General features: G+C 34.4%; 2 protein-coding genes across 6 annotated transcripts; one reads left to right on the forward strand and one right to left on the reverse strand.

Annotated features, from left to right (window-relative positions):
* The first annotated feature begins 234 nt into the window (after nucleotides 1-234).
* On the forward strand, nucleotides 235-3,897 carry LOC149921139 (uncharacterized). 5 transcript variants are annotated; one of them, XR_016477181.1, is made up of 4 exons: nucleotides 235-416; nucleotides 1,645-2,593; nucleotides 2,666-3,660; nucleotides 3,737-3,897. XR_016477181.1 is itself a non-coding variant. In XM_090162820.1 (3 exons), the coding sequence occupies exons 2-3, from the start codon at nucleotides 3,421-3,423 to the stop codon at nucleotides 3,797-3,799; spliced, it is 303 nt and encodes a 100-aa protein (XP_090018946.1). In that variant the 5' UTR covers nucleotides 235-426; nucleotides 3,412-3,420; the 3' UTR covers nucleotides 3,800-3,890. The 5 variants fall into 5 exon arrangements, 2 of the variants coding, with proteins under 2 accessions (XP_090018946.1, XP_090018945.1); XR_016477180.1 differs by having other exon boundaries at nucleotides 1,645-3,660; XM_090162820.1 differs by lacking the exon at nucleotides 1,645-2,593 and having other exon boundaries at nucleotides 235-426; nucleotides 3,412-3,660; nucleotides 3,737-3,890.
* Nucleotides 3,898-6,024: 2,127 nt separating this feature from the next.
* Chsy (Chondroitin sulfate synthase) lies at nucleotides 6,025-9,146 on the reverse strand. Its single transcript, XM_090162818.1, has 2 exons — nucleotides 8,260-9,146; nucleotides 6,025-7,853 (listed from the first exon to the last, which is right to left on the reverse strand). Exons 1-2 carry the CDS (start codon nucleotides 9,046-9,048, stop codon nucleotides 6,342-6,344), a joined length of 2,301 nt encoding a protein of 766 aa, XP_090018944.1. The 5' UTR covers nucleotides 9,049-9,146; the 3' UTR covers nucleotides 6,025-6,341.
* Between the last annotated feature and the right edge of the window lie 3,416 nt (nucleotides 9,147-12,562).

The following is a 12,562-nucleotide window of genomic DNA, read 5'->3' on the forward strand; positions in this document are numbered from 1 at the left end:
GGTTCTGCCAAGAATTTAATGTCACCAGAGAGAATGACGTTACCTATCTCCCGCTATAGTAGCGGATCCAAGGAGGATTATTATCCTCCTTGGCGGAACCACTCTACGGCCTCTCATTGGCTGAAGGTTCAAGGCGAACTGGCGTCAAGCTCGGCCGTAGGCGGCAGCATTCTAGTTACCTATGAGATTTCTATGGTGTGTACTTAAATGTCCGTGTTAACTTTTTATTAGGAAGATTAGTTGTCTGCTAAATTTGCGGGTTTTTGGTCGTCCGCTAGAAGCTTATAGACAAAGTAAAACGCCGAATTATGATATTTAACCTCGGTTTGCATGTATATACTTATTAAACAGTGTTAAATTAATGAAATAACATTACGTTATAGAAAGATTTAAAATAATACAGTCCTGACTGATAGGTAAGGCAGTGTAATTGTTGATGGAGAGATATTTCATTAGAATCAAAAATTGATTACCTGAGGGGGAAGGGGGGGGGGGGCGTGGTTGACTGGGTAGACCAAATGCTAACTTTTTCTGAAATACCAATTAGTTTCAAATAAGCACGACGCCCATTATCAACAACCTATTGGGAACTACCCGCTCCATTCTTTAAAAACAAGACTACTAAAATAGAAAACCTAGTTGAGCTGCCATTTTTGTCGCGAGACGATGGCTGGTTGTTGACATCATGGTCTGGTGATAAGTCTTGGGATTTTACTTCCTTAGGCTTAGTATTCGGCTTCTTCTTCTTCAGTACCTCTCTTGGCTGTCACTCGGGCTTAATTAAGAGAGAAATCAAAATGCTCTGGTCTAGAGAATCATTACATGTATTAAAGCAATCGCCATCATATCTCTTGGTTCTTTCAGTCATAATGGTTTCTCTCTCACTCACGTTAACTGTCATAGACTCCATGAAGCTATTGGTGAGCAGCCACCGTATTGAACATTTTCCCTACAGGGGCTTTGTTTGGCGACAATTTGTATTAGCTGCCCTAATTCGCATTGTTTTATTCTTTTGTGTAGATTTACCTTAATAAATACATTTTTAGGAAAAAAACTTCAGTTCTAGGCTGGTTTTTGTTCAGTTACATATTGTAAAAAATTGACATTTTTGACACCCACTCATCAGCTGGAATAGAATATCTAGAGATGTTACTATAAAATAGAAAGAAAAAAAAGTAGAAATAAAACAATAACAGTGGTTATAGTATACTCTTTTTGCTCGTGATTTCAAAATTCTCATAACTGTGAGATGTGTTTGTACATTTGCAATAATAATAAGCTGTTTACCTGCATTGCAATATGCCTGAGGCCCATTTATCAGTGATACAGGGGAATTTAAACCATGTGGAAAGATGGTGGCTAGCTGAGCACCATGTCATTAGTTTGTAAAATTCAACTTTAATTACTTAAGAAATATTTTTATTAACGTTGATTTATTATATAATATAAAGATTATTTGGTTATTTTTACTGTCAATAATTAATCAAAAAGGATAAAAACATATAAAATTTCCAGTTATAAATTTTTTTATTTAAATAGTAAACATTTGTCTCTCCTAGTTTGTATGGGCCACTGAGATATAAACAGAGCAAAATAATTAGTATTTTATACTTTTTATGATATTTTCTTTTTTTTCTGGTACAGGTACCTGATAATTTAGTGGATCTGACAAAGTAGCTTGTACCAGGAACCTTGATTGGTACAATTAAAATGGGGTTGGTACGAGTAGAGAATAATCACAACGTATTGAGGGAATTTGTTGAAGAATTTCAAGATATTAAGACTTTGGCAAAAGGATGGAATATCCAAAATGATGTGATAGACAATGAAATTAATGATATTTTAAAATGCAATTGCTCAAATGGCAACTGCTTGGTGAAACTTTTATCTTGCGAAAAACCAATAACGAGTACTAGTACCAGAAAAAATGTATCTCAATTATTGTATACTCTTCCATCAAATTTATTATTTATGTATAACATCCTTACTACAGGGTTATTAGCTGTGCTAAAACTTTTGTTTGTGGCTATTGTCCTTTACTTCATGATTTCGTGTCACAATCCAACTCAAAAATTTGTCATGCGTCACTCCCAAAAACTAATATATCCCATTATGAGATCCGTTCGTTTGTGGAGTCTTCCTGTAATTAGACGATACACTGCCTTGATGGAGTGGCATGAAGAAGAATGTCTTCTCAAGAACCCGTTGTACAATGAACCTCTGTTAGATTGTTGGCCATGTGAAGGAGTTAGAACCATAGTGGACCTTACTGGTCTTTACAATTACAGTAAAGCATATTGTTTTAACGAAAGGCCTTTTCTCGTTAGAGATTTTATGGAGCGGGATGTTACATTGGGTGATTTGATTGAATTGTATAAAAACAACAAAGACTACCTTACCAGAGGAACTGCAAAATTTATTTCAAACAATGATCGTATCCGAACTTTAGATGATTTGCTGAATAACAACGCATCAGTACCCACCCATGATGCATTTTCCAGAGACTTACATATTTTTTGGAAACTAAACCGGGTTTCTTCAGCTAGGGTTATGAGACAGGTGTTTCACAGGCCTTATTTCGTTCCAAATAACAGTGAAGTAACGTTACAGAGGTTTTTGTTCATCGATGGGCCAGAATCTCCTCAATATGTTTACCCATTTTCAGATTTTGCAAATGTATGGTTAGCTCAAAGCCATGGTTATAGGTTGATTGTATTAGACCCAACGGATCCTTGTAAATTGAACTGTACGACTATTTCAGTTTTAATGAAACCACGTGATGTTATTTATTACAATTATCAGTTTTGGAGGCCGAGATCGTTGTCAGCCAGACTTTCAGACGAGCTTAGTATCACATACATGGGCTCATTTTATTAGGAAATAATTTGTTTACTCTACAATTATTTAATTTCAATTATTTTGTTGAAAATTAAGTGAAAAGGGATGTTCTTCTATTTCTTTATCTAGTTAGCAATTAAGTGTGGTATTTCTTTTTGGAATTCATTTAAAAACATTTACGGACTTCGTTTAAGTTGGGGTTGCCACAATATTTTCGGAATCAAATTTCATCTTTTTAGGACCAAAATTAAACAATTTTTAACTTTATATTTTACTTTTATCATAAGTAAATGAATTTAATTAAGCAAATATTTTAATATTAAGTATATGTTTTAACTAAAAAGTATTTAATTTCAACATTGGATTTAAAATATTTTTAAATGACCAGAACTGTTAAGAAACTTAGTAAGAATCGCTGAATTAATTAGTTTTATTTGAATTCCTTTACTTTTTAGACCTTTTGTCAAATAACCAGACTATTCTCTGACCTGTGGCAACCCAGATAATGTTATTTAAAATTAAATGCAGAATATAATATGTGAATCAAAAAATGTTTTTGTAGTTTTTACAAAGTTTCAAAAAATGGATATTGCAAACTCTGATACAAATAGTTCAAATGAAACTGCAGAAAGGAAAAATTCTAAAAATGAATTAAAACCTGACACCGAGGATTGTGATCAAGATGGGAATGAAGATATTTGTGGTGAGTCAGCAGCAACTAACTCGAAAGATTTAAATTCTGATGGTTCTGGAAGATCTACATTTGGCAACCACTGTTTGAAAAACACTATTTTAGACGAAGTTCTCAGTGAGAAAAAAAAGGTAAAATTAGTTGGAAAAGAACAAATTATGAAAAAATACTTGTAAATTTTAAAATTTCAAAAATATTTTATTTTAGGCACTTTTGCATTCTCCAGAAGTTATGAATTTTTTAAAAGATAAAATTGGCAGTGATAAATAAAAACCTTCAAAAACAAGTAATAATTGAAATTGGCTTGTACATTTTGGGAATCATATGATAATTGTACAGATTTTTTTACCCTGAAATAAAATTATAATAACAAATTAAATAGTCATTATTCGAGTAGCAGGACATTTTAAACTATTTAATTTTAAAAATTGTAGGAACATCAATTATTATTATGACATTTATAAATTCTATAAGATACATAATAACACAATCATAATAATGATATAATATTAATAGAAAAGGATTGATTTTCAGTTGTGTCCGTTGGTGGCATTAAATAGAATTTACTCAATATGGAGGTATGTTTATAGATAAAAATACTTAAAATCTAAAAGAATGTTTTAAAATATTATTTCTAAAAGCCTCAGTGTTCTCTTGTGCTTCAATTTCCAATGGTAGGCTGTTTCAAATTCTTCTACCACTATGTAGAGCACTTCTCTTAGTGTAGATACCTTTACTTTCATGAAGCTTAAAAGTCTACTTCGCTAACCTCTAATTTTATGATGGGTTTCTTGAAAATCTTGGTGGAACCGGTCTATGATATTGTATAGGTAAAAATATTGTTTTTTTTTTTTCGTTTTTATGACAATACAGTATTTGGCCAAAATTGTTAAATTAGGCAATACCCTACAAAAAAGGCATTTTTTTGTCCAAGCTTGGGTGTTTAGTCAAAGATTCAAAGCCAACTTGGAATTTATTAGGAAAGAATTTTTGATTAACCCTTAAGTTATATTTTAAATATTATATTTATTAATAGGCCCAAGTCAGCCTATTATTATATGGTAACTTTTGCTATTGTTATCTATACCAATATTGGCCTTATATGCAATAAAGTATATAAAAGCAATTTATTACAACTCGTTTTTGAAATTACTTTCTCGGTAGCTGAGATATGAGTTAAATAAAAGTCAATTGTTTTGAAGGGTACTAGTTTTTATTCACCTAAGGCTGGAGAATATTTATTTCATCCTAACTATAGTCAATGCAGTGTGAAGTTTAGGGAGTTCTTACCCCATCTAGTCTCAGATGCCTGTACAAAACATTGGTAGGGCTTCATCTTAAACTTCTCTGTAAAAACGTATCTTCTAAACTTACTATGAATATCCAATACAGATTATTTCATAATTACTATTATAAAATGACCATACAGTGGCAATATTAAAAATAGGGCTATTGTACTTATTATTATAGCTTGACATTAATTTTCTTGAGAATTTAGTTTTTCTTCAAGAATATGAATAATTTAGTGTTATACACTAAATATTGTTCATATTTTCTAGAAATCATTACCCTGCAAAAATTGGTTTTGGTATGTACTCAAAACTTGTGAAGATCAAAAATACCACATTCTTAAGCTCGCTTATCTAACACAATGAGTATTTAAAATATTTGGACAAAAATAATCTAAGTATAACACAGAATTAATAACAAGCGAATTTTGAAAACTAGCAAATCCCATCTACTGCCGTAAAAAAGAAATATTTTGTAATTAAATTTTAGGAATTATGTTGTACTTGGTGATGATGTAGCTTAGGTACATTCTTTTATACAACAATTCTTCTTTCCATAAAATCCTCTCGACCACCTTGAGCGCTTCAGAACATTACTTTTGTCATGGTAGAACAAACTATATTTCACTTTAATGGATTTTATGGAAACATCTATTACTTTAACCTTTGGCACATGCACCACACCATATTAAAACTTGGTCATAGCTGTACACATTTTTATAAAATGTGACCACATGTAACAATCACTCATCAGTATGCCAAAAAGATATGTAACATAATGAAACAATGATGGATTTCGTGTAAATTGATACAAATTCCTAATAATTACAAATATATGTCAGTAATTTTTTAGATGGGAAACCGAAGTGAGTTAAGTTTCACATCATAATGGGGTTTGGTTTACCTCATCTTTCAATGGTGAAATTCCATTTAACCATTAACTATTCAATTGGCTTTTTGATTGGTCAGATATGTTTTCAACAGTACAATTAATATCAGGGCTTTTCCTCATTATTTATTCTGTGGTAGAATTTTTTTCTTTTGAGATTTTATATGAAGGCAGATTTATAAAATTTTTATAAAAAAAATTGTTTTCATTTTATAAAAACGTTCAAACCTACACCATAGTCTGACCAGTAAAAAATTCAAAAGTAATAATTACTATTTAAAATTCTTTGAAAAAATAAAATTTTAGAAGCTCTATGTATTACGTATATAAAAAATTATAGACAATCAAAATTACTCATATTATAGGTATGCAAGTTTATAAAAAACTCAATGGTTAAAATTTGGCATAAGTTTAGAACCAGCTGAAATTATAGTATTAAATGATTTTAAAAAGACTTGGTCCTTTTATAAAAAACTAAGAGCATATATAAGTTGAAGAATTTGGCATTAAAGCATAGTGAAATATATTCACTGGTATATTTGTGTGAGGTCTCTCTTGGTAATGTACCATCCTACCTGAATTTTCAGCTACAAAGTTGGTTAGCTTTGCCTGCTCAGGAAATATTTTACGAACCTTAAAAATAATCTTTGTATTGTTTGAGTAACAGTTCTGCCAAATGTTCTGCAGTACCCATGCTGGATGCTTTACTACCTAGGCACATTTCATACTGGGAAGCACTAAGACTAGGATCGCAAACTATAGGATGAAATATATGAATCAGGCCTGGATCCGGAGCTCTAAAGACCTCAATTTCACTAGTAACTAGTTTTGAGTAAAGATCTACATCTTCCTTCCCCCAACCTTGGATAGTGGTATCCATACCTCCAACTGCTTGAAGGTCACTGTTGTAAAGGCTCGCTATACCGAACCCAAACTGTCTCCAATATCCGATATTTTCGTTAATTGTAAATGGATTATCTGGGAGTTTGTAAGTATCACGGAGAAAAATAGGATCATACTGACTAAAAACTATAGGAAAATAGCTCCTTTTCCCCATAATTGTGTTTTTTCTAATTCTATTTAAAACACCCGCATCAAAAACCATATCTACATCAATGAAAAAAAGCAGCGCATTTGCTGGAAAAAGTTTGGCGCCAATTTCTAAGGCTAAAGCTCGAGAGAAAGTTCCACTAGCTTCAATTAGTTTTAAGGCATAGCTAGCATACTTATTTCTTAAGGAATCTATGAGTATCTTCGCTTCTTTGGCAGAGTCCTGCTCTTGTTGACTATCAAGAAATAGTACAACTGCCAATTTAACTGCCTCTTTTCTCATAAGACATGTATTTTCGAAATTTGACATAAACCTCACAAAGGTTTCCATTCTACCATATAAAGGAACTATAAAGTGTATTTCTTTTTGACTATGTATTTTTGGAGCAGAATGTTGGTTTTCATTGCCTACTCCCACTGCAATTGTGTAATTATTAGGCAAGGCACAAATTTCAATCGATGTAAATGGTCTACGCAAATAAGCGTGCCTTCGAACAGGAACTGTCATTTTTTTACCTCTAAATTTTTTGTACGTTAACAGCATATCTAATATCAAATCCACCCCAAGGAATGAGTTAACTCGATAATAACCATAATAGATGTCCTTAAATTCTATAATTCTACCACGTTGTTTAGAAAATTTATTGATGGTCTCCATAACTTCCATAATGGTGTCATCTAATCCCTCTCTGAAAGAACTTTGCAATCGTATTTTTGGATTTCTATTTTTACTCGAGTAATGACTTTTAGTGAAAAAATCCCAGAGTAAAATTTCTTTACTCGTGTTGGGACGAAAATTATTGATATCTGGTTTGATACCTAATTTAGTTGTATCAGAAAGTTCATTATAGGATCGCAACCAGTCATCTGGATCCTCTTTAAGGGTGTTTGAGGCTTGCAAAAGTTCCCTATGGAGCTGTAACGCTTTAGAACGAAGGTCTTGGGACTTAAGACCTTGAAAATATCTATGCAAACGGTGCATATTTTTGGGCTGTTTGATTGGATGAAGAGTTATGGCTCCGTGAATTTCTTTTGTTCGTAATTGGTTAGAAGTGGCGACCTCTCCACTGAAGTTGTGGTAAAAAATTGTCCGCATCTGTAAATGGTACAACAACAACAAATATTTTCATTCAAAGTGGGAGGCAAATGCCTGCAATTAATGCCCCTCTTAGGCAAAAAACCCCCTCACAAATTTCTTCACTTTTATCTAAGTTACAAAAACAAAGTTATTCTTATCACAAAGTTTAAAGATTTGTAACAAGTTTTAACTGTGCAAGATAAGCTCCCCCCCCCCCCCCCAAATACCAGCCAAGGGGTAGCACACTTAAAAAGTGAGAAATTTAATTTCAGTAATTTTTGTGATCCTATACCGATTTCATGATTTTTAGATTGTTTATTATTCGCTGATTATTGACAAATTTGTAGATTTTATTTTTTATCATATTTTGACAAACTTTCAACCACTTGATACTGGTAGTTAAACTGGTAAAAATTTTATTTACCTCATAAGACCAAGTGCAGGAAACTGCAGCAAATTTTCTAACACATCTCCCCACCTCCACATCTTCATGAGTAGTATAGAGATGTTTTAAACAGTATCGAATATGAGGAACCATCAACTTTAAGGTTTGTCTACTAAAAATAATTCCAGGACCTCCCATACAAAAATTATCTCCTATGTCTAAACTTAGTTGTCCTAATTCTTCTTTATTACCAACCCCAGCTTGACCAATAAACTGTGTTTTGCTGCTGTTTATGGATCGAAGAAACATTTCCAACTTCTCAGTTCTGATATAAACATCATCATCAGCGCGCATGAACCATTCAAAATCATTTAGGAAGTTATCATAAATGTATTTCAACATCAAAAATGATTTCTTCTGTGGTGGATATGAGTCATCTACGCCTTTCAGAGAAACAAGTGGCAAGTTTTTATTACTTTGAGATGATTCACTTGAGAAAAACATCAATTTTCCTGGCAAAGTTGGACCCCAAGTTTGATGGATGGCTAGTGCTCTAGAATCTAAATATTTCTGAGCTGTCATCACACCAACAAAAATTAATTTGCGAGGTACATTATTGAAGGTTGGAGTTGTTGTATATCGGAGTGTATTTTCTGTTGGCCTATTCACAGTAACTTTCTTTTCCATGTTTTCTTCATAAGAGCATAGTGGTCCCCCTCCATTTGTGATAAATGTTTTTAAATAAGATGCCAATAATACTCCAGTGAAGAAGCCAATAATGAATTTGATCCAAGGAGTTAAGTGCTGGGTCTTCCTAAGAGCTATCATTGTATTTAATTTATCATGATATAACCAACTGGTTGATAAAAAATGAAATTAATTGACGTGGCGAAAAAAAGCTTTAGGCATAAGTAAAATAATGGCACGTCAGTTACTGACTTACTGTACTACGCCGCGATTTTATCGAAATGATTAAGTAGCAGACAACCGTGAAAACCAGTACATAAGCCAAAGATAATATAACTACGTACCCTAGGACCTAGATTGGAAATCACGGCGTTTCCATTGAGTTGGGAATATTAATCTAGAGATCCAATCAAATCTGCTCCCCGCGAAACAAGTTTTTGAAAAATACGAATGTTTATGATACATTTATGATGAAAGCGTAAAATTTCAATAGATAACCCAAGATTATATTACTCACCTTTAGTTTTATTTTGTTTAGAAACCTTTATAGAGCTATAGGTATGATCCATTATTGTTTTAAAACAATAGAGTAATATCGCTATGGCCGCCATTTTGAGGGCTGTTTTTTATCGATAGGAAAAAGGATGGGTGACGTCGACATACGTCACTCCGATATTACTCTATATAACGCCAAAAATATCTGGTATCTGGAAAACCGCAAGTCAAAAACCACGGCACAATTTTCAATAAACACGTTTTAACTAGATGGCGGTAGCACTCCCACCTCCATGCCTGCGTTTACGCGTAAGGAGCTTGATTTCGAATCTAGGGTACGTAGTTATACTATCTTTGCATAAGCTAACTTGTAATGTCTTTGTTTTTTTAATTTAATGCAGTTTTTCATTTAGTTAGATATAACAAAAATATATATAAATCTAATGGTTTTCCGTTAATATTTTCACTCATGTTTAAAAATCAATTTGAATCTATCACTTTGGAAATTTCACAACGAAAACGTTCTCCCGTCAACTCGAAACCGAGACATTAACGGTTTTTCTTTCCATTCCTGGGGTCTAAATTCTTTGGCTTCGGTAAGCAGAGATCCTAGCTTAGCTATATAGATTCTTTTACGGAGTATATTCATGGGGAAATCCTACTACATGGGGAGTGGGCCCGTTAGGGGTAAGAAATTTCAATAGTGGAAGCGTAGGTAATATGGCCGTGGCTGCCGCCACATGGGAGATTGTAAAAGGGGGGGGGATACTTGTAAAAGAGTGTACAGAAACTCCGAGTGCAAGTTTGGAGGAAGGAAACCTTCTATCCTCCCGGTGGTAAGTTTTCCCACTTGACTGACAATCTCAGAGGCTCAGAGCAACACGTGATGAGATTCGGTACTCCGCTGGTGACTCGCTAAGGCAAGGAGCATGAAACAGTCGACCGGTTGCGAGCCTAAAAATATGACGGGTCAACAGATCTGTCGCTCCATGACGGGAAAACTTGATCTTGGGCAACTTCAGGCACTTAAAATGTAATCGTCTTTCCCTGGTCTCGCTTTTTGGAAATCTTTCAAGAGGAAATCACTTAAAAAACTTGATCTTATAAGTTATTCGCTTACATATACACATTAGACAGGTTGAGTGTATTCATATTTTTTTATTTACAAGGTAGAGACTGTTAAGCTAAATATGCTTTTAGCCAGTCATACAGGGAAGAAAGCATTGGTGAGTTTTTGTAGGAAACGCGTACACGAAACAGTTTGTGATGTAATAAAGTCACGCTAAATTACTACACGTTCCTCCCATTTCCGCCAGATAACTTTTTAGAGTTGCTATGACTAAATTATGAAATCGTTTGACCAATTATAGGCTTCGTGCGTAGTTTAAATTTTGGCCACATGTATCGCCGCCTACCGGTTGAATTTGAAATTGAATATATGAAAGCTGTCTGCTCGTTCAAAATTATCTTTGCACAACATTTGAAAGTTTCCACCCAAAAAAATGAAATTCAAAGGTGGTCTGCTATTTCTTCACATATTTAGTTGATGGATAATAAGGCAGATGGCGCTACGTTTCCTAAGCTCGAAGGCTATACGAACGTATCTCTCCCCCCCCCCCCTTTACAATCTCCCATGTGGCGGCCGCCACGGCCGTACTACCTATGCCTCCAACATTGAAATTTCTCTCCCCTAACGGGTTCCCTCCCCATGTAGTCAAGCCTAGGAGGATGGATACGGGTCATTCATATTCCTATGTCAAGCTATGGATTCCCCCACGAATATTCTCCATAAAAGAATCTATAGTTGATGTTATCATATGTAACATAATTGCTCATAAGTATGCCTCTGTATAATATTTCTATTGAAAAAAATTCAATGAGACCTTGTTTCACGCGGAACATACATTGAGCGGACCCAAAAATGCAAAAATGCTTATAATCCTTGCGCTATTGAAAAGGTTACCATGGAAATGAAATCATGTGATCACAAGGCACGAGCTAAACTTGACATGGGCAAAGCCAGAAACGCGCGAGGAATTATCACTACTTTCCGTTTCTAATCACTAAAGTTTATGACGTATATTTCGTCACGGAGTTGTAAGTGACGTAATTTACGTCATATCCCGTGAACAAGGTTTCATTAACGAAAATGCTTTTATGGCATACTTATGAGTAATTATGTTACATATGATGTTATGAAATAAAAAGTTGTCTTGTCCAGCTTGTTAAAATGTCACACTTGCGTCACTAGACACAGCTTTATTAGTATATTATTCACACGAGCAATTTGCTTGCGTTCTAGAAAAACCTACATTCCTCGCCACTGTAGCACGTGCTCATAGACTTGTAACAGTAAGAGGTTGTGACGTTAGAGTAACATTGAAAACAGAAAGCCACGTTACTTTATAATAAGAATCAGCTAGGCTCATAGAAATCTCATAGGTACCTAGAATTCTGCCGTCTATGGCGGGGCCTGTCTGAGAGGCGATAGATTGACTACGCTACGCCCGACGCGTCATCTCTCGGCGGATAAATATGAAAGCTACAGACGATGCTTTCGATTGCCAAGCTCGGGAAATTCCCATAGGATTATTCTGGGATTTTTCGATTTTGAGATCTTAATTGTTTGGAAAAAATAACGAAAATCGAAGCGATCAGTTTAGTATGAACAACATGTGAAATTATAGATTATAAAACGACCATATTCTCAGATAACCGTATAGTAAGCATGCACAGTGACAGTGTCACAACGGCATTTACTTTCGACAAATAATAAGCAACACAGTTTTGGGAACCAGGGGTTCACGGATGGCTCCCAGACTCACTCAGGGGTGCGAGCTGGGCTTAACTGCAGACTAAGAAGTTTGGCTTTTTTTGAGAGCCTTTGTGTTTTTGATAGTTGATACGGTTTTTCAGGCGGAGATTTCTGCCATTGGTTTCTGTGTAGACTTTTGTCTTAAGAAGAAGTATCAGGGCACGTCTGTTCAAATTTTCTCGGACAGCCAGGCTGCCCTTAAGGCCCTTAATTCGTATAGTATCACTTCTAAGCTCGTTCTTAGCTGTTCGGATCTCCTTTGTGCATGGCTCTGTGGATGAGACAGGTCAAGCTTTGGCGTAAGAGCCACATTGAAATTGTTAGAAATATAACGTTGGCGTAAAA

Source organism: Leiobunum rupestre, chromosome 11 (assembly GCF_980474605.1).
Source record: "Leiobunum rupestre chromosome 11, qqLeiRupe1.1.hap1, whole genome shotgun sequence".
NCBI lineage: Eukaryota > Metazoa > Arthropoda > Arachnida > Opiliones > Sclerosomatidae > Leiobunum > Leiobunum rupestre.